General features: G+C 42.9%; 1 protein-coding gene across 2 annotated transcripts in view; it reads right to left on the bottom strand.

Moving 5' to 3' along the window:
- Positions 1–307: 307 nt before the first annotated feature.
- The window catches only part of Lonrf1 (LON peptidase N-terminal domain and ring finger 1), a 35,614-nt gene continuing 14,763 nt past the window's right edge, over positions 308–21,158 (bottom strand). The window contains exons 3-12 of one of the 2 annotated variants that reach the window (XM_031339543.1): positions 19,499–19,621; positions 14,364–14,513; positions 13,633–13,870; positions 13,417–13,513; positions 12,191–12,305; positions 8,418–8,539; positions 5,890–6,048; positions 5,626–5,788; positions 2,992–3,144; positions 308–734 (exon numbers count right to left, since the gene is read on the bottom strand). In XM_031339543.1, coding sequence (XP_031195403.1) covers positions 576–734; positions 2,992–3,144; positions 5,626–5,788; positions 5,890–6,048; positions 8,418–8,539; positions 12,191–12,305; positions 13,417–13,513; positions 13,633–13,870; positions 14,364–14,513; positions 19,499–19,621 — 1,479 coding nt within the window. In that variant the 3' untranslated portion in view covers positions 308–575. Of the gene's footprint in view, positions 735–2,991; positions 3,145–5,625; positions 5,789–5,889; positions 6,049–8,417; positions 8,540–12,190; positions 12,306–13,416; positions 13,514–13,629; positions 13,871–14,363; positions 14,514–19,498; positions 19,622–21,158 lie in introns of both variants that reach the window. The other variant, XM_031339542.1, reaches the window with a different exon arrangement.

Consider the following 21,158-nt stretch of genomic DNA (forward strand, 5'->3'; position numbering starts at 1 on the left):
AAAATTTAAAGCCAGAGAAAAAGCACACACACACACACACACACACACACACACACACACACTTGTGCACACGCGCACGCGCACACACCCACACACGCCCACACACACCCACACACACACACTTGCGCACACGTGCGCATGCACGCACACACACACACACACACTTGCACAAACACACTTGCGCACACGTGCGTGCGCACACACCCACACCCACCCACACACGCGCACACGCACACGCACGGCATACATCCATGGAGTTCTCAGTTCATTCAGAGTATGGTACATAGTGCAACTTCATCACAATGTCGAGGTTTAACACACATTCAGTGCGTGTTTTCTGTGCAAGTTCTTAGTGGTCTAGGACCTAGTTGAAGGTATTCATTTGCAGATCCACGAGATTCAGGAGGTTGAAGAAAAGAAAAGTTTCCTTAATTTCTTAAACCAGCACTAGGTGTGCAAAAGGCAGCGGGCAATCCGGCTGTCAATGGAGCCAGATCAGGGCGACGTTAGAGTAAGATCCAGCCGCATTTCAGCCTCTGGGCTGAGGGCGAGCTAAGTGAGATCCAAGCAGTTTGTTACTTAGACTGGTCTCTAGAAAAGTAAGTCAGAATATGCTGTATCTTTGTCAAGCGTTCCTCCAAAGACTTCATTGACAGTACGGAGAGCTGATACCGTGGGTCTACAGGAAGGACTGCCAGCAGCCACCAACACCACGCAGGTCCATTGGGTGTTGCCTAAAACCAACCAACAGTTCAGACTGTTAATGTAATAGTAAACTACAAAACAAAACTAACCAACTTGACCTTTGTACCAGGTACTATCCTAAGTCTCTTAATACAAGGCAGGTGATTACGATGCCCACAGATGGTGAGGAGCCCAAGTTGGGGACTGTGATATGATCATCCATGGTCTCTCAGCTCACATGTTACAGTCAGGATTTTAATCTGGCCCTGACTCCACAGTCAGCTCTTAGTCAATATCCGGTCAGGTTCTTGGCCTCAGGCTGCTGACACCCGGGGCCTGGGGACCCTTAGCTGTGTGCCACAGTCCTGTGCTCTGCAGTCCGCCAGCAGTACCTTCTTCGCCTTCCTTCAGCTAACCACTAACCTCTCCAGTTGTAAAGGTCAAAATGTCTCCAGATAGAGCCAGTTCCCTCGTGGGGACAGACCTGGGCAGACCTGAAAGCTCTACAGAAAGCTAATTGTTGATATTTGACATTTATATTCAAAAATTGGAATCCTAAAAAAGAAAAAAATGGCTTCACATTTAGTTTGAAAAATTAACGTTGCAAGGGCGAGGAAAAATCGGCTTCCTGTCAAGGAAGCTCCTGTATGTTGCAAGGGCTGATAGACAGAGACAGCAATAAGTGTGCACAACAGGATCCGATAGCCTCCCTCACTGCTCACTGCACTGGTGCTCAGGAGCCAGGAAACATGAACATTCAAAATGACAAAGGAACCCCAGCAGAGCCTATGTGACGGCCCCACTACCCACTGCTCTGAACTCTGCACCATGTCCATGTCCTTCTGCACTCTAGAGATAACGTTTCCCAGAATCCTATATGCCATGTGTCTCCAGGTTAGACTCAATCAGACCAATGGCATTCTTACCAGATGCAGAAATTGATAAAGAGGTCACTATTTTCTGGAAACTCTTGTAAAGTGTGGGGGGCAGCTTTCCAGAGGATTCTAGAGAACCACCCATTCCACTGCCTCTGATGGACAGATGGGCACTCCTTGGGGTCCTAAAAACTGTAGCACTTTCTCTACAAGCTCCAGTGAGGCATGGTGCTCTGCTGCTCCAGATGAACTGTGGAGGGGTTCTGGGGCCTCTGGTGTAGTTGGCTCTGACCTTCGCCCCTTCAGCCTCCAATATGCCTGTCCCTCTTCACAAACCCTCTCAGTCCTGGATCTCACACAGTGGCTGCTTTGTTTCCCTGACTCCTAATGTGGTATTAACAAAAACCAGTGGCAGATACTGAGAGAGAAGAGAAGAGAGGACCATGTGGTAGTGCTGCCCAGACCTTTACGGAAGTTACATTCTGGAAGTTTTAAATGTGTTATTCTACTTCGTCTTATGAAAGCATACTCCTAAAATGTTTAGCCAGATTCAGGTGGGCAGGATAAATATACCACAAAGGGCAACAAAGACACAGCATGGTTCAGTCCTCAGTTTGGAAATGGTCCTGATGCTGACAGAAGAGATTCATTGGGGTCTGAGAGACACGGATCAACCTCTGAAGGATACAGTGAGAGATGGATCACACTTGGATCTATTATCTCTCCACCTTCATATATGTACAGCTATTCCACTATGAAATCAATCATCTTTCAACCATGAATACTTTAGCCAATTCAAAATGTTCTGCTTAATACTGGTTTTCTCATGAGCCTGTGGTTGGACTGCCCAGGGTAAGGGACCTCATAATAGGTTTTGCAATTGCTACTGCAGAGCTTGGTACACAGAAAGAATCTAAATCACGTTACTAATTAGGTTCAGTTTTAATGTAAACCCCAGTACTTGAGCAGGACCCCAAGAATGATAGTTTTATGGTAGTGGAAGTGTTACACGAAGCTAGACAAACGTGGACTGAAACGGTGAACAGCAGATAGGAGATAAAAGGAGAGGAGCAGGCTTCCTAAAGCATGGAAAATTATGCCTCTCTCAAGTGTCAAAGGCACAGTGGATGGGCTGGGAGGTACGGTGGCTTCAGTGTCACAGTGTAATGCAGGCTAGCTTCCATTTTAAATCTTACAACCCTTGAGACATCCTGAGACAAGCCCTCCCTCCCTCTGTGGCTCTCTTTTCTGCAGGCATCCTTGCCTGGGCTACATGCAGCAGACGCCAGTGCTCTAGAGAATATAGTCATGATGCTAAAGATGGGGTCAAAGGCCATAAAAGAAGGGGAAGTGGAAAGCTGTTCGTCAGGTTCATAAGAAAGGGAGGCTGTCAGCAGCAGCAGCAGCAGCAGCAGCAGCAGAGCTATCCTACCTGGAGGTTTTCTTCTCTCTCAGGCATTGATCCAAAGTGTTGAAGGATTTGGCTTCGAAATCTGTCTCTTAAATTCTGAAACCAGCTGCAGGCTTGTGAGTACACGGAGTCATGGAGCTCTCTCAGACTCCTTATTTCATCTCCATTCTCAATCTAGAAAGAACAGCCAGTAAGAGCTCGGTGATTTCCCAGCCTTTAGCCTCAGCCCCACTGGGAAAACAGGAAAGTGTGCATCGGTGCCCGGTTATCACAGAGTTACTCTCGGGCAATAGCAGGTTCCGGTTCTGCCTTACAGAGAGCCGACAGGACTCACTGGGAAGGGCAGTGCCCGGTCTCCACCAGGAGCGGGCAGTCTAGAAAGGAGGAAGTATGGTAGGCAATGAGCTCTGGTTCAAAGGTCTACATGAATTTAGAATAGAACAGTTGCTCCAGTGAAAAGAAAAATGGGGCACTTGGGTCACAAACCACATGACAGAAAGCAGCACAGGAGGGCAGCCTTAAACACATCTTTTACAGGAGAACTGGGTCAAAACACAAAAAGAAACAAAAATACTTGCTAAAAAATTGGCATGTCAAAAGGTAGAAAATAAAGAATATAATTTCAACTTCTGCCATAAGGGTCCAAAGCTGTGGCTCCCTCCATAAACTCCTCCATGCACCCTTTAGACCACCAAATGGCAAATGTAAAATGAAAGACATCTTCCAGCCATGAGAAGACCAACAGAACTCAGGTGGATGGTCAAGGAATTCATCCGTCTTAAAGGTGTACCATGTTCTTGGCCCACTGGCTAGGGGAAGATTTTTGAAATACAAAAGACACAAGACACAAAAGGCCACACATTCTTACTTCTGAAAAAAGTAAAATGAGAATTGAAACTATGCATTATAATCGGTTGTAAATTTGTATAACATGATATATCCACAAGCTATGCTTAAAAATAGTTAAAATGGCAAAGAACTGCACCTCTGAGAGAAAAACAAAACCAGCCAGGAAACAAACAGAAATTTCAAAAGCAGGCTTTTTAAAGGTTAAGAATGCTGCTCCAAGAGTTAAGTAGAGCTTAACATTTCATTAGACATCACAGAAAATAGAATTACTACCACAAGAAGAAAAGGTAAATAATAAAACTGGGGTCTTCCAGACAAGAACAGATAACAGCAAATGCAAACAGCTAAACATATGAAATGGGAAAAAAAAGAATCTAAGACATGACCCCCGTCCCCCAAACATGATGTCACTTTCTACACACACTTGCAGTACATTACTCTACTGGATGGGATGTGTGCTTTTAGCCTTGTATGTTCAGCTGCCTGTCCAAAGAACTTTGCCATCAAATGTGATCTATCCTTATACAAATTTACTAAAATTAAAACAAGCTTAAGGGTTTTACAAAGCATACCATCTTTAGCAAACAATCCCATTAGCCAACCACACATAAGACAAAGACTGTCAATCAACTAAAATTTTCAACTCATAAAATATTCTGTCCTAATTGATAGAGCAAAGTATCTCCCATGACATCTTTTTGTGTGTTTGCCTCAGGGTCACTCTATGTAGTCCCAATCATCCTGAAACTCTCTATGTAGACCAGGCTGGCCTCAAACTCAGAGGTCTACGTCCTTTGCCTCCCGCCACATGATATCTTTTTTTTATGAGAGAGAACAGGCAACATCAAGCCAATCACATTTATCAGCAGAGAGGAAGCATGGTATAGAGTTCACTGGATGTGGAGTCAGTCAGCCTTCGATCATTTCTATTACACATCACAGACTCCCAATTACTCTCTGTATCTATTAACTCTCTCAGATTTGTGAAAACTCTATGAACTCTTTGTGAAGATGCCCAGCAATCAAGAAAAGCTGACTGAAATTAAGGGCTGCAATAGACCAGTGAACAGTGCTAATAATGTAAGACCTATGTTTTATCCTGTCTTTCCTGTAGAAATTGCTATCAGTTTGATACTTAACACAGCAGCCACTTTCTGGTACTTTAATTAGAGTTGGTAAATTAGGTCCTAAAACCATTGAAAGGCCACATCAACCCTGTCTAAGCTATCAGCAGCATCTATATACTGGTAGTGTCTTATCTGGGATATCCTACCACTCTAAAACAGCATCCAGTTGTGCTTACTTTATAATTAAGATTGTCTCTGGCACAGAAAAAAAAGAAACCTTAATACATAGAGCAACCCTTAAGAGAATTTTGTGTTTACTTTTGCATTACATTTTAGTCTATGAATTATAGTAGTTTTAATTATTAATGAATCAAATAAAATAAGGTAGAGATTCACAAACGTGAAATTTCGATGAGCTGGAAGTTCAATTTAGTCAACTGCTATGGCTAAGTGATTACTCTGACTACTGTATGCACAAGCATACGTAGAGTCTAGGCACCATGCTGCACAGGATGCCTGGAATACAGAGATGCTGTGGCTTCCAGTCCCCACGTGCTTCTGAATGGGCAAACGATTCAAGAACAAGATAAAGGAAAGGTGGCCGGAGTTAACCGTCCTTAGCAGCCAGGAGGAATGACACAAGGGCTGGCTCCCGTGTCCAGAAACCTCACCTACACGTTGGAACCAAGCCCTAGGACACAGTGGCCCAGAATACATCAGGAAAGAACATTTTCCATACCTTAACATCTTCCAGATACTCAATGTCGGCAGTGCAATATCCATCTTTCATTCCCCTTTTTAAAACTCTGAACCGCTTTCCTCCTACTGTGTCAACAACGGACCTTCCGTCGGGTAAGAAATGCACGTTTCGGATTTGTAACATACAGCCATAATCTGCAAAGCTGAGAGAAAAACACTGCTTAAGCATACATGTGTGAAGCCTCACTCGGACACAAGGAGGCTCCGGTGTAAACACAGATGCCGAAGTTCACGAGGAGCCTACCTGTTCTGTGTGTCACTGACACACATCCCGAACTGCTTGGTTCCAGTCTGGATACTTCTTCGGATCATGAGCCTGTACCTGGGCTCAAACACATGGAGAGGGCAAGGCACAGTGGGGTAGGCCATAGTGCAAACGAATATTGGGACATTCCTGGTCAAGCTGAAGGAGAAGACATTTCATTGTTATAAACCAAATCAGACGGCAGAAACACATTAGGCTTACCATAGCAGAAAACTCAGGTCTGATCACAGCACAAACTGACGTATAAGCAACAACCATAGTAACAACAAATCTGTTTTAAATACACGCTCTTGGTTCCTGACTAGAGCAGGAAGCAGCTCCCCTCCATCAGTTCACACTGCTGAGTCCCTGAAACTAAAGCTGATTATGATTCTCATATTTATAAGCCGGAATCTTAAAATAGTAGGTAACATACAGAGCTATTTTTAAAAAAATCAAAAGGAAATATATCATAACATTTCACATCGAGAACTTGTTTAAAATACTTACAATGCAGGGCAGAGTTATAGTTTTTATCCATAAAACATTAAAAAAAAAAACAGGCTCCCAAAATGGACAAAAACTCTTAACCCTGATATTTTCAAAAGATCAACAAATCAAACAACAAAACAATGTTCTTGTCTGGTAACTGAAGTGACAGAAACCTTCCTTTTGCCGCACTATGAACAGTAAGAGGGGCCAAGATAGCAAGGATCAGAAAGTCTGGCCCGTGGGGGCAGCCGAGAAATAAAAATGCACACACAGGCACTTGAGTCCACAGCAGTGGTAGAAAGCATCCTTGGGACCAAGAGTTTTCCTTTTAGAAGCAAGCCTACAGATGCAGAAATGAATGCTCACAGCAGCACTGTGGGGACTAGTCAGAGGTCAGCAGTGCAAAGATGAGAGGGATGGAGGAGAGCATGTGGCGACTGAAGTCAGGTGCCACACTGCCCACTGCGAGGCCCAGGGCCGCCCTGACTTACAGAGAAGAGACCGACAGGGAAAAATGCGGCCAGCATGGTGCAAGAGCACATACCAGGGCTACAGGGTCTAGATTGGCTTCTGCTTCCTTTTCATGTTCCTGCTACATGACCACGAATGACCTGACCTAAGGACATGAGGTGCTTAACCCTAAAGTGCAGTTAAAACATAGCCCAGATTGCCAGCAGCTCTCCGTCCACCCTGCCTCGGCTCTTTAGGTACACTAACTCCTAAGGGCAATGGCTTCACTGCAATGCTTCCGATCTGTAGTGATACCGGAATCTCTTAGTCTAGCCTTCTCTTTGAGTATCCAAAAGAGACAGGGGCCTCACCTCAATATTTTCTATCACAAAAGTGCACAATAAAACATTAGTTTCTTGGGAGGAAAATCACTACAGGCCCTGTAGAAAAATAAAGCTTAGAAACCTTGACCTGAAGGCGACTGGCCTGTGGAGACTTCCCATGGGCACACGTGGGAAAATTCTAGTGCACACCCACAATTCATTCTGTTTTAGAAGGGAAAGAGCCAACGTCCTACTTGTGTTTTAAAAACAGTAGAAGCAACCCGTTGCTAAATAATAACAGCACATAAAATTAACCAAGTTCTTCAATGTGTTAGCTGAAAGAAGTGAAAGAATAGCCAAGAAACTAAAAACTCATCAAAGAAATTCAGAGAGATCCTAGTGACCGATCAAAAAGTCAAAAATGTTTAAGGAGACGGGAAGAAAGAACAAGAAAGGAAGACCTGGACAGCAGGCAGAGCTGGGCAAACCTACCCAGCTCCGACCAGTCCCTGGCCATGGGGACAGTCGATAACACCCCAAAGTTGCCTCTGGGTGTTTCCTGCCCTACTAACTTGGATGTTCTCCCACTGGTATCTCTACTGAGCATCTGACGCCTACAGCATTCCTTCATATTTCAATCCCACCCTATTCTTAGTCTCTTCCCCACTGGTTCTCAACATGTGGGGTGTGACCCCTTTGGGTGTCAGATGACCATTTGACAGGGGCCACCTAAGATCATCTGGAAACACAGATATATTTACATTATGATTCACACAAGTAGCAAAATAACAGCTATGAAGTAGAAACAAGATAATGTTATGCTCAGGGGCAGGGGTGTCACCATAACATGAGGAAGTGTGTCAAAGGGTCACAGCACTAGGAAGGCTGAGGACCAGTGCTCTTGCCTGTTAAAACCCCTGCTAATGTAGGCTGCTGTTTCCTGTCCTGGATGTGGGAGACCTGGGTTTCCATCCATGTTATCTACTTCAGCTCTCCCCCAGTCCACTGCCTGTGGATTGGGCAGGAAACTCCTTCATATCCTCTAGTACTGCTTCAGTCCCAGGAGCCGTACAATGACTCTCCTTAGCACACCTGGACTCTACAGACAGGTTCACGGTCCTGTCTGCTTACAACAGGAAACCCGATCAATACTCGGCTACGGAATGCCTCTGTGCTAGACTGAGTGACAGGATCCAGCTCACCCTGGGATGGCTTGTTCTCCTGTCCTCATAATCTCAGTTAATGTAATGAGAAGAGACTTACTGGGAGAGCTCGGCCGTTTCCTCGTCATAGATTTTCTTCCTCTCAGACAGCTCATCCGGCAGGTACTTCACTATTAACTCCTCCAACAGCTGGGTGACGCAGTACCTCCTGTCTGCTAGATACTAAAAGACACAATTTTCTCACATTCCAGTATATGCTTTCCTACAGCACAAAGTGGGCAAAGCCTTTGTTACAGACTGACACACTCGATTCTACCTGCATTTCATTCATGAGGGGAACACTGCAGTTCATGTAGCTACACAATAAACCTGCCTGGGCCTTGGCTCCAGTGTGAGACTGGAGCCGCAGCTGGAACAAGCCCCCGGGGTACAAAGCGCCCTGTCGTAGCACAAATCTTTTATTGGCAGAAGCCAGCCTGGCCCCTACTGTCTCCCACAACACAAGCAAATTTCTAAGAAGCACAAGGAAGATACGGATGAAGAGTGCACTTGCCTTATTTCAGAAAGTCAAGACAACTGCTGTTTTGTCTACTTTCAAAGAGAAAGTCTCTACATAGGGTGTTGGGGGTGTTGTTGAGTTCTGTGAGATAAGGTCTTACTGTGTAGCTCAGGCTTGCCTGGAACTTCAGGTCCTCCTACCTCAGCTCCCCAGGTACTGGAACTATAGGCATATGCCTCCACTCAACCTATTTAATATTTCTTTTAGTTTTTTTTTCCTCCAATGTTTCTATCAGTCAGTCTTCAAAAGCATGCTGCTTTTCCTGTACGGTCTATCCCCTGCCTCTAAGTACCTGGTACAATTGTGCTCTCTCCACATACTCTGAAAAGTGGCTGTCCACATGTAGCATATATCATTGTTTTGGCTGACAAACTCCCACTCTCTCCTGTCTATGCAGGCTCTCTCAGGTCAGGATCTGACTGCGTGTTTCATGATGCCTTCCTTAATTCCTCTCTTACCTTACATTAAGTGTATTTTACTGTTTTTACCATCATCCCTGCACTGTACCATACAGATATGGACACATAAGTCTTTGAAATTAAATTAAATGTTGCTTAAGCTCAGAGTACACTGACAGACAGAAAATACACACATACTAATGTAAGTAAAAAACGTAAAGTAGTCAGAAAGAACTTGGGAGAAAAGTCACAAAGAGAAGCCATCCCTCAGTGTGTACAGACAACAGGAATAGCAGTTGTGTCAGGCTGTGATGAAGGACACAATGGGAAATTTAGGAGTTTAGGAAGGTGGCCGCAGAAGCAGCTTTCAACATTGACTAGGAAGGCCTGTGAAAATACGGACTGCTAAGACCCACCCCAGGGTTCTGGCTCAGGGGATGAAGTGGAGTCTGAAAGTCAGTAGTTCTGGCAAGTTCTTAGATGATACAGGCTGCTGATCCATGGACACCTAGAAGAGGTACCCCTCTTCAATGACGAGGAGGGCGTGAGTGGACTCCGTTAGACCGTATGTGCACAGACAGTAGGAGTTTAGGACGAGGCCAGCCACATTACAGACGCTGTGCGAGCAGTCCTCTAACTACTTTCTGTTAAATTAATACAGATTTCTGAAAAAATGGATCTCATGTAATTACAGCTGATGAAATATCGCCTTATGTCACTGGCAGTGGAGTCTAAACCTGCGCGGCAGTTGCAGGGGACTAGGAAGGCCAACAAGTGGTTTTGAGGAATATTATAAAAATACTGCCATCGATCCAGTAATCCGGCTTCCAGGAATTTAGCTAAGGATATTGACAAACAGCTACATTCATTAATTTACAAAGGGCAGTTTTTGTACAAAGAGGCAGCCTATCTCATCATAAGTTCTGTAATGGAGAAGTGCCGCTATTTTCTACTGAGCTGCTGCATAGCTCACATCTTTAAACCATGCTTAATGGGCAAAGGAGGACAGTAAAATGTAGGCAGGAAATATGCAAGTACATCACTATTATTTCCAAATGACATACTATTAGGTATAGATATAATTTGTACTTTACATGATACAAAATAAGCTATCATCAACATTGGAAACAAGATATTTTTAAACAGCTAGTTACATATTCAAATAGTATACTGAGGGTTTTCCTTTAAACTACTAGTATTTTTAAAGACAAAGTATTTCTAAATGAGAGTAATGTATTGAATAGTTAACTTGAAAACAGGAGAAATTATAGCCCAGAATATCTAAACTCTGGGAAAAATAGCACATTTAATAAACTTTATCTAAAACGCCAAGTCGTTACCAACTGTAAACCCTTCAAGGGTAACTTTATCTTAGATTTCTTGACTTTGCAAATACTGTATGTGGATGTGTATGTGTGTGTGTGCACTGTGTGTGTATGTGTGTACATGTGTGTGCTTGTGCATGTTTTCAACATACTAGCTTATGTAATATACATATCAAATGCAGCAACATATGCCACTGTGTTTTCTGTACAAATATTTTTTATAGAGGTTGTATTTATTTTTTAATAAATAAATGGTGGTAGATGCTTTTCTCTACACACAATACTATAAGTTATCACAAGGAGCCATGATCCTGTGGATGTTTCCACTGAAGTTACATTGAAGCTGGATCCTGATAGAGAGGGGCCAGGAGACAGCACCGCCACTGTCTGTCCCACCTCAGGGGCTAGTGCTGATCGCTGGTTCTACAATGAGGATGCTGCCTGCTCTCTTCTGTCTTCTGCCATCACTTCCTAGAGCTACACTGCACAGCGGATTAAAGAATATAGAAGCCAGTCCCTCAGATAGTCCAGCCACAATTCAAGCACTTGTGGCCTCCAGCCACCAAACTGGGTAGGAAAGCTGGGCTGTCTCTACCACGCAGGGGGCTCCAGGCACTAAGGGATCTGAAACAAGCCTTCAAGTCTGGGTGAGATACGGGACAGCAGCCCTTCCTCACAACCTCCAGTGCTGTCATCATTGAAACTGACCCTTCTCCTCCGCAGGTGGCTGGCTGTGTTTCTTTTCTTTCAAAACAAACTCAGCAGGTTTGAGTTTAGAGGTTCCTTGTCTTACAATGTTGGGCCATGGATTTTCCTTTTTAAAAAACTTACTTTACTACTCTTTATTTTTTATTTTACTTTTTCCTCTTTTTACCCTACAAGTCCTTTGTATATATAGTATGGCTTCCAGTTTAGTATCTTTATGGGATTCCGGAAGAATATGCAAACAAGTGGGTCTGTTACTCATGCCTTTTCCTGGGCTCTTTGCCTTCTGCTTGTTTGTTTTGTCTAATCCTGATGTGTTGGTTTTTGTTTTACATTATCATATTATACTAATTATATTTTTCTATTATCCCTTAAAATAAAACCAACCAACCAACCAACCAACCAACCAACCAACCAACCAACCAACCATCTAACCAACCATCCAACCAACCAACCAACCAACCAACCATCCATCCAACCAACCAACCAACCAACCAACCATCTAACCAACCATCCAACCAACCAACCAACCAACCAACCAACCAACCATCCATCCAACCAACCAACCAACCATCCATCCAACCAACCAACCATCCAACCAACCAACCATCCAACCAACCAACCATCCAACCAACCAACCAACCAACCAACCAACCAACCAACCAACCATCCAAGTGCGGAGGACTTGGCTCTTAGGCCCTATCTCTCTCCAGCTCTCTGTTTCTCTTTTCCTACACAGCATAGGTCATCAGCAGTGTGCTCTTGGTCAGTGAGGATGCATAGTCCACCTCACTTTGAAAATGAAACCACGCCTTCTGTGGCTGAACACAAACCAAGCCACGTTCCCAACCTTATGACCAATAAACAGATGCAAATGTGCATTTACCTCTTTTAAGCTTTCTTTGCAGAGGGGACAATATGGTGCATGATCTAAACAACGCTCAAGACAATTCTTACAGAATGAGTGTCCACAAGGGGTTGTTACTGGCTCAAAAAACAACCTGAAATCAAACAAAGTACACATTAGCTTTCGCACCAGGAGCCTCCGAGTTGGAAAAACTTCCATTAATCATGGACCATAACATAAATCTCTACTTAGAGCAGCAGTTCTCAACCTTTGGGTCAAGACTCCTTTGGGAGGCACATCTCAGATATCTTGCATATCAGATATTTCTATCACAATTTATAACAGTAGCAAAATTACAATTATGAAGTACCGATGAGCCACTGGCTTAGAGGTGTTAGGAGGCCAGGGTGGGAGAGGAGGTGGGGATGAGGGCAATGCGACAAGTTCTGTGGCCTCCTGCACCTTCTGAAAGACCTTGAACAACAAAGGCACCCTTCCAGGGGCCCAGAACTGCACTGACTAGTTGCCACTACTGGACACACAGCTTCCAAAGCTGTGGCTGAGACAAATGGAGTCTTGAAAGCCAACATAGTAAGTGCAGAATCAAAGACAGAGCAAATGAAGTACGCCACTGGTGATCATTAGATTTCAATATAGCCTCATCGAGTTAATAATAGTTTGGTAAAAGCCTTTCTACATAAAATACACTAAAGAAGGACACCTTTAACAAACTCTGATGTCACAAGTACAACGGTGCATGATGCAACCCATTTCTTTGCATATTAACTTAAAGCTTACTTAGGGAAAGTGTGATCTAACCTGAATGGTGGGACACATATCTCATCCCAGTATCTTAATCCTAGCACTCAGGAAGATGAGGCACAACAATCATAAGTTCAAAACCAGCACACACTAACAGCTACACCCTGCTTCACTGAAGAAACACACAGTAAGCCAGGCAGTCGTGACTCGTTTTCAGTCCTGGCTCTCAGTGGGAGGCAGAGGCAGGTGGATCTCTTAAGTTCAAAGCCAGCCTTATCTACAGAGTCAGTTCCAGGATAGCCAGGGCTACCCGGATCCTTGTGTTATATAAACACTGGTCCCATTTTCTCAATGCAGAAGTCTGAGATTCAGAGGTCCGTTTCCTCAAAATCGGAAAAGGCTAAACCTAGGACTAAAACTCCATCTTCTGATCCTTAGCTCATCTTACCTATTCTACAGGGTTACATCAACATAGTCATCTTTGTAAAATGTGACATACTCACCTCATACAGAGAGAGCACTCGAAGTCTGAGACATCTATTAGTTCTTCTGGGATGTCGCCATAAGCTACTGAGAACACAGAGTCTTCATGGGGAGATTCTAATCAAACAGACAGACAGACAGACAGACAGGGTTTAACTCTTGTGGGAAGAAGAAGCTCAAAGGCCACTCTGAATCAGGACTTGGTGGGGGCAACCGCAGAAGGAAAACCTTACCACCTTGCTTTTTGAGCTTATTCCTCCCGTCTTCATTAATAATCACGTCCTGTTCTAAGAGAGACAACTTTCGTTTCAGCAGAACACCTTTTCCCTGAGCGGACAGTAAAGGCTCTGAGCACACGCGCTTTAAACCATCCTCCCTGGCAGGCACTGCCGCTGTGTTGATGGCTTGTGCTGACTGAGCACGGTTCAAGCTCCCTTTGACAAGCTCTGGGGCATCGTCTGCTTGTTCTTCAGTCTGCGGAATACAATAAACAAAAGCAGTCGTCTCTGTTCATGGTCCTTTATTCTCCTTGCCAAGAAGAAAAATGGAACCAAGATTTCAATGCCTTATAATACGCATTTGAAAACTAGCTTAACAGAACGTTTTAACTTTAAAACCAAGCAAGTAAATGGTTTGTTGTCAGTATTTATAGAGCCTTAGGTATCATGCTGACTGATGTCACAGTACTGTTTAGAGCAGCAGTTCTGACGCAGATGCTCCTAGACTGAGAATAAAATATTTATAGCTATATGCATATTCTAAACTGTAAGTGTGCTCCCAGTTAAATGACCTAAAATGGTGGCCAGTAAGCATCGACATGACATACGGATGCTGCAGACAAGATCCTGTTACTTTAACCAGAGAGGCAATACACATAAGCAGGCTCTAATGCTTGACCCTGAGAAAGTGGGGGTCTTAGCTCTAAGGAGGCGGGTGTGAGGAGCAAATGTCATCTTCCACCCTTTACCTGCTTCAGGCCAAGCTCAGCAGGGGAGTGAGGCTGCTCCATTACTGACAGGAATCCAAGAGGTTTGTTCTTAATGCACGGTAACGAACTCCAGGAAGATTCCTTCAGGCCTTCCTTTACATTTTCAGGTGACAGTAAGTCACACAGAATCTGTAAGAAATATTATAAAAATAGAATAGAAGATATATACTACCTGGTGAAGAGCAGCAACAATATATGCTTATTATCTATGCAAATTCTGGGAGGTGTTTATATCGGACACTATTTTCAATGATCAGGAAAGAATCGATATTTTTAAGTTTTACAAATCAAGGTATGTCTTAGTAGGGATCATATCACTTCAAGGGAAAAAAGAGGGGAGGAAGGTTTAATCCTTTGAAAGGAAGGTATAAAGTGGCTTAAGAAGGTACCCAAGGGAATGGCTAGCTTTCTAAATATAGGCATTATAAAGGGAAGAGGTTTTAAGAGAAGTGGAACGATTTTAATCTATTTATTAGTAAGCCCCATTCTGTCAGAAGGTCAAGGTGCCCACAACACTGCATTTTGGGTTGCAGCTGGAGTACTGTCCGTGCTTGTGCTTGTGTGAATCTAAGAACTGTGGAGTCAAACACAAAACTCTAAAGGTTTAGGGCCCAGGGATGTAGCTCATTGGTAAAGAGCTCATACAAAGAAAACAAAGAAAATGTAAAACACACTTCTACCCAGCATCTGAAATTCCTCTCCTTGTTGTTTGCAATGAAATGCTTTGAAAAGACAGTAAAACAGCAGCTTCAGTAGCACCAAACCTCCAAAAACCACTACAAACCAAACCAAACATGGATTACTGCTAACAAACAAACAAAAACCCCCATAAACTGGAGGAGGAGGAGGAGGAAGAGGAGGAGGAAGAAAGGAAGGAAGAAAGGAAGGAAGGAAGAAAGGAAAGAAGGAAGGAAGGAAGGAAGGAAAGAAGGAAGGAAGGAAGGAAGGAAGGAAGGAAACTCCCTCCAGACCCAGAGTACACACTGAATGTTCTCATCCACATCAACCTCTAGAATAAGCAAAGCTCTCCCATGGAGTGGGAGTGGAGAACCTGAACAACAGTTTTCTTGGGGAGCATGAGGTGGAGGACTGACTAGAAGGGAAATACGGGGCTGCTATAGGGTGACAGAGATTATCTATATAAGGGTATTGCCACACTGCTGTATGAACTTCTAAAATCTCACTGAACTAACTATACCTACCCTATATGTATACTGCTCCACAATTTATAGAAAATCTTATCGAAGCACTTAAAGAATTACTTAGTTTACATTCACCAGACCTCTAGGCAGCAAGCAGCAATGTAGGGATGCCGACCAGCATGCAAGATGCAAAGTGCCAAGCTCCTAAGTGTCTGTACTCTCACCTAGAGGTAATGGCACAAACATGTGTGGTCAGAGACCACGTTTCGTTGAGAGCATGGACTAGAAAGTACATGCATACTTTGCTGTTTGCTGGATTCTTAAGGGAGAAGAAAAATGAGAAAAATTCTCATAGTTCAGGACACATAGGACTCTTCAAAAGCACATCTTAAACCATTTCCCCGGTCCAGGGATGTTGACTCAGTGAGGTGGGGTTCAGGGCACTCTGTATTACTTACTGACCCAGGTGATCCTTTCAAAAGGCCATACGTTTAACATCATGGTGCGCTTAACATCATAATAGATGCGGCAGGATCTATGAACACTGAGGTCCCCTGACTAGGACTCTACATCAGTGGGTTTTCCTAAAAACTTTTGCAAAGGCCCTGTCTTTTCAGATGCTGTGTCAGTAAGCCATCCCAAAATTCCACCAGAGAACTCCTACAGCTGATAAACAACTTTAGCACAGTGGCTGGATATAAGATTAACTCAAAGAAATCAATAACCCTCCTTTATACAAACAGGCAGAGAAAGAAATTAGGAAAACAATACCGTTTACAATCACCACAAATAATATAAGATATCTGGGTGTAACTCTAAGCAAGCAAGTAAAAGATCTGTATGGCAACGACTTCAAGTCTCTGAAGAAAGAAATCAAAGGAAAAAATTAGAAGGAAAGATCTTCCATGCTCATGGATTGGTAGGATTAACATAGTGAAAATGGCCATCTTACCAAAAGCAATCTTTAGATTCAATGCAGTCCCCATCAAAATTCCAACACAATTTTTTTTACAGACCTTCAAAGAACAATTTTCAACTTCAAATGGAAAAACAAAAAACCTAGGATAGTCAAAATCATCCTAAACAGTAAAAGAACTAGAAGAATCATCATCCTTGACCTCAAGCTATATGAAAGAGCAATAGTGATAAAACAAATAAACAAACAAAACCCAAAACCAAACCAAAACACAAAAACCTTGCATGGTATTGGTATAGAAACAGACAGGTGGTGGATCAATGGAATAGAATCAAAGACCCATAAATGAACTCACACATCTATGGACACTTGATTTTTGATAAAGAAGTCCAAACCATACAGTGGAAAAAAGAAAGCATCTTCAACAAATGGTGCTGGTCTAACTAGATGTCTGCACACAGAAGAATGCAAATAGGTTCTTATCTACTGCCTACACAAAACTCAAGTCCAAGTGGATCTCTGACCTCAATAGAAACTGGATATACTAAATATCATAGAAGAGGAAGTGGAAAACAGCATCAAGCTCATTGGCACAGGGGAAACTCCCTGAATAGAACACCAATGGCTCACTAAGATCAATAAATGATAAATGGGACCTCATGAACTGAAAAGCTTCTGTAAGGCAAAGGACACTGTCAATAGAACAAAATGGCAACCAACAGATGGGGTAACTACAATCAACCGAAGGCTAATATCCAAAGTATATAAAGAACTCAAGAAGTTAGCAGATAACCCAATTAAAAATGGAGTAGAGTGAAACAGAATTCTCAACACAGAAATCTCAAATGGCCAGGAAGCACCCAAAGAAATGCTCAACATCCTTATCCATCAGGGAAATACAAATTCAAATGACCCTCAGATTCCACCTTACACCAATCAGAATGGCTAAGATCAAACACTCAAGTGAGGGCTCATGCTGGTGAGGATGTGGAGAAAGAGGAACATGCCTCCACTGCTGGTGGGATTGCAAATTGGTACAACTACTCTGGAAATCAACCTGGTGGTTTCGCAGAAAACTGGAAATAGTTTTACCTGAAGACCCAGGTATACTGCTCCTGGACATATACCCAAAAGATGCTCCACCATACCACAAGGAAATGTACTCTACTATGTTCTTAGCAGCTTTATTTATAATAGCCAGAAGCTGGAAACAACTCAGATGTCCCTTAACCAAAGAATGGATACAGAAAATGTGGTTCATTTACACAATGGAATTCTTTTCAGCTATTAAAAACAAGGACATCATGAATTTTGTAGGCAAATGGATGGAACTAGAAAAATCATCCCGAGTGAAGTAACCCAGACCCAAAAGGACATACATGGTGCGTACTCATTGATAAGTGGATATTAGTCATATAGCATAGGATACCCATGATATATCCCCATAGACCCTAAGAAGTTAAGCAAGAAGGAAGGCCCAAGAGAAGATACTTGAATCCTAAATGTTGGATTTGCTTTGCTTCATTTTTCACAATGGCATGTTAAATGTTCTGATCAATTCTACAGCTCCCTATTTAACTTGGTTTGATCCACTCTTTCCTCTGAAGTCCTTTGATCATGGATTCCTTCCCTCCTCACAGTCTACTGAAATAACAGCTGTATCAGTCACCACAGGGAGACTTAGGAGAGAGATGTGTGGGTGCTGAGGTGAACTAGGCAAATCAAGTTGAATGGGACAGCACTTAACCCTGGCCTGAATGAAAGGCATGGCAGATCTAGAGCGTTAAGTCTCAAACTGGACAAACAGCAGAGGGAGGAGCCTATTTAACATATCAAATCAGACCTGACCTCCAGGTTCTCCCAGCATCCCTCAGTTCCTACCTGCTACAGGTGTACTGTTAAGAGGCTGGCATACCCTGCCTCTACCAGAACTCTCTAGCCCAGGTGCTGGCCCCTGGCACTTTCCCCAAGCCCTTACTATGACGAGTCAGTCAATGTAAGGTAGTCATTTGGTTACCAGCCCCTTTCGTACCTTTGGCCTCCTGGCTGCTATACTTGGCTCCCTCTCCCTTCCCCTCCCACTCTCCCACGTAGTCTAGCTCAGTCTGGTTGGATCTAGTTTGACTCTCCCGGAAGTGTCAGCCTCTGGCTATCACTCTTCCACATACCTACAATGAACTTTCTCTTCCACCCTACCTAGGAGCAGCCATGTCTTTTTCTTTTTCTTTTGTTTTTCTCATGCAGAGAGATTCCTGGGTGTGGTCTAAGGAAAGCACCTGCAGTAGGGACCCTCAGCCTGGGTGGACTGAACAAAGCACATCGTTTCCTAGGGCTTGGGACCAGAAGGGTTTTAACTTTTTCATTTTAATTTTGGAGTGTTTATAGATAGTTATCTTGGGAACGGGATACAAGAATAAATATAAATCTGTCTCAGGTATATCTTGTACCCATAAACTGAAGGTAATTTTATATCATGTTTTTAGTGCTCTTGTGTTTTATGTTTTGACTATGACCAGTCAGTCAATGTAAGGTCAGGAATGGATCTTTTCACATATGCCATGGCATCCCACTCCCCAAATCTCAGAATTTCAATTTTCAAATTGGGAATGTTCAGCCTATATTTGAACCATTTGTATTAATTAACTACAAATACTACATTGAAACATCTATGAATGAAATTCTTGGGTTACATCAATAATTCAAGCCAGATGGTGGCGGTGGTGGCGCACGCCTTTAATCTCAACACTCAGGAGGCAGAGGCAGGCAGATCTCTGAGTTCATGGCCAGCCTGGTCTACAGAGTGAGTTTCAGGACAGCCAGGGCTACACAGAGAAACCCTGTCTCAAAAAAGCCAAAAAAGAAAAAAAACATAATTCAATATATTAAAGATAAGAACTTAGTTGTCAGATAGCTCCTCGGATAGAACTTCTTCTGTTCCTCATCTCACTTGTTAAGAACCGTGTCTCTGCCTTGGCTAACGGTGTGGGTAACGCAGTGCATGTCTGCCTTGGACAATGGCATGGGTAACATAGTCATTGGCGTGGGTTACACAGTACCTTTTCTACTTGTAGCTTTGCAGGTGCAAAGTCTTCATCAAGGGCCAAGCACTGAAGGAAGAGCTGTAAGGCGTCCCCTAGGAACCCGGCATCCTGGAAGACTTTCCCCTTCCTGAAGTAGACCTTCAACAAAGCACACACTGAACGTCATGCACAGAACTGTCTACCCAAATACCAGGGGAAAAAAGGATTCTCAGACGTGCGGATTCTGCAACTGAGAGACTCTGAGAAGGATCACACACGTGAAAAACCTATCTGCTACTCCAAGTCCAAACAAGCACTCCACATGTGGAAACTGAGGCCCACAAAATGATCCTCACTTGAGAAATTACTGATTTAAACACTTATTGTGAGAGAGAGAGAGAGAGAGAGAGAGAGAGAGAAAGTGTGTGTGTGTGTGTGTGTATGTGTGTGTGTGTGTGTGTAGGCATGAGGGTGACAGAGAAGGCCAGAAGAGGGTGTCTGGATCCCCAGGACCTGGAGTTAACAGGTGATGAGCTGCCCTCTATGGGTGCTGGAAATTAAACTCCCATCCTCTGGAGAAGCAGCAAGTAATCTTACCTGCTGATTTCCCCAAGTCGCCAGTTTAAAGGTTACTCATATAATGACAGTTATTTGAGAGAAACATAAAATAACATGTATATTTACTAACTTTCAGATGTATCAAAAGCATGTATTAAAAATCATGTAAATACTCTTATCTCAAAATCAGGACAAGAGATATTAATATTTAAACTATGAGTGACTTCTTTTAGTACATTTAGCAGGTCATTACCAGTGATAAGTAACTGCAGTAAAATTTAAATAATTACCTTGTAACTATTAGAGACAAATAACCTAGGTAAAACTTAAGTCATCATCTTGTAGTTCTTAGCAAATGAAAACTGAGCAGCAATCTTCAAATGGGTCTAATGAAAAACCTGTATACATAAATAATTCAACAACCTACAACAAATTATGGTATGGTTATATATTCAGCCTAAAACACAATGCTTATTTATATTATCTGTAGAATGTGAGGGGATCAAAGTAATCAATAAACTAGATCCTGTGCTACAAATTATCTGTGGTTACAATTATTGTCCTCAGTTCCAATTTACTCTGCCTTACTCATTCTCTCTCTCCATATACAAATATACACATATATGTACACACACATATATTATATTGAAATATCGTGAATGAAATTCCTTGTTTCATCAAGAATTCAAGTTGGGTGGTGATGGTGTGACCTTTAATCCAGCACTCATGAGGCAGAGGTAGGTGATCTCTGAGTTCGAGACTAGCGTGCGTGTGTGTGTGTGTGTGTGTGTGTGTGTGTGTGTGTGTGTGTGTGTGTTGTGTAAACCACCTAGGCAAGGCCAACTTCTGTACAAACCTACCGTCCAGTTACCTCATTGGCATGCTGCCACCTCTTAGCATCTCTCAGCTTCAAGGACTATGCTCTGTCACCAAACGAATTTGGTAAGTCCAGTTTGAATATATCTTTATAATACATCAAGTTGACATTTTTATTTAAATATTTATATGTTATTTTTCTATATCATGAATTGTTTATTTTTTACTTAGAAAACAAAGGTTTGGATTCTTTTCCCCTACAATCAAATTTTTCTGACAATAAAATTTGCTTAATTTTGTTTTTGCTCCCCGCCCCCCAGGA

This window comes from Mastomys coucha, unplaced genomic scaffold, assembly GCF_008632895.1.
Source record: "Mastomys coucha isolate ucsf_1 unplaced genomic scaffold, UCSF_Mcou_1 pScaffold22, whole genome shotgun sequence".
Classification (NCBI taxonomy): Eukaryota; Metazoa; Chordata; class Mammalia; order Rodentia; family Muridae; genus Mastomys; species Mastomys coucha.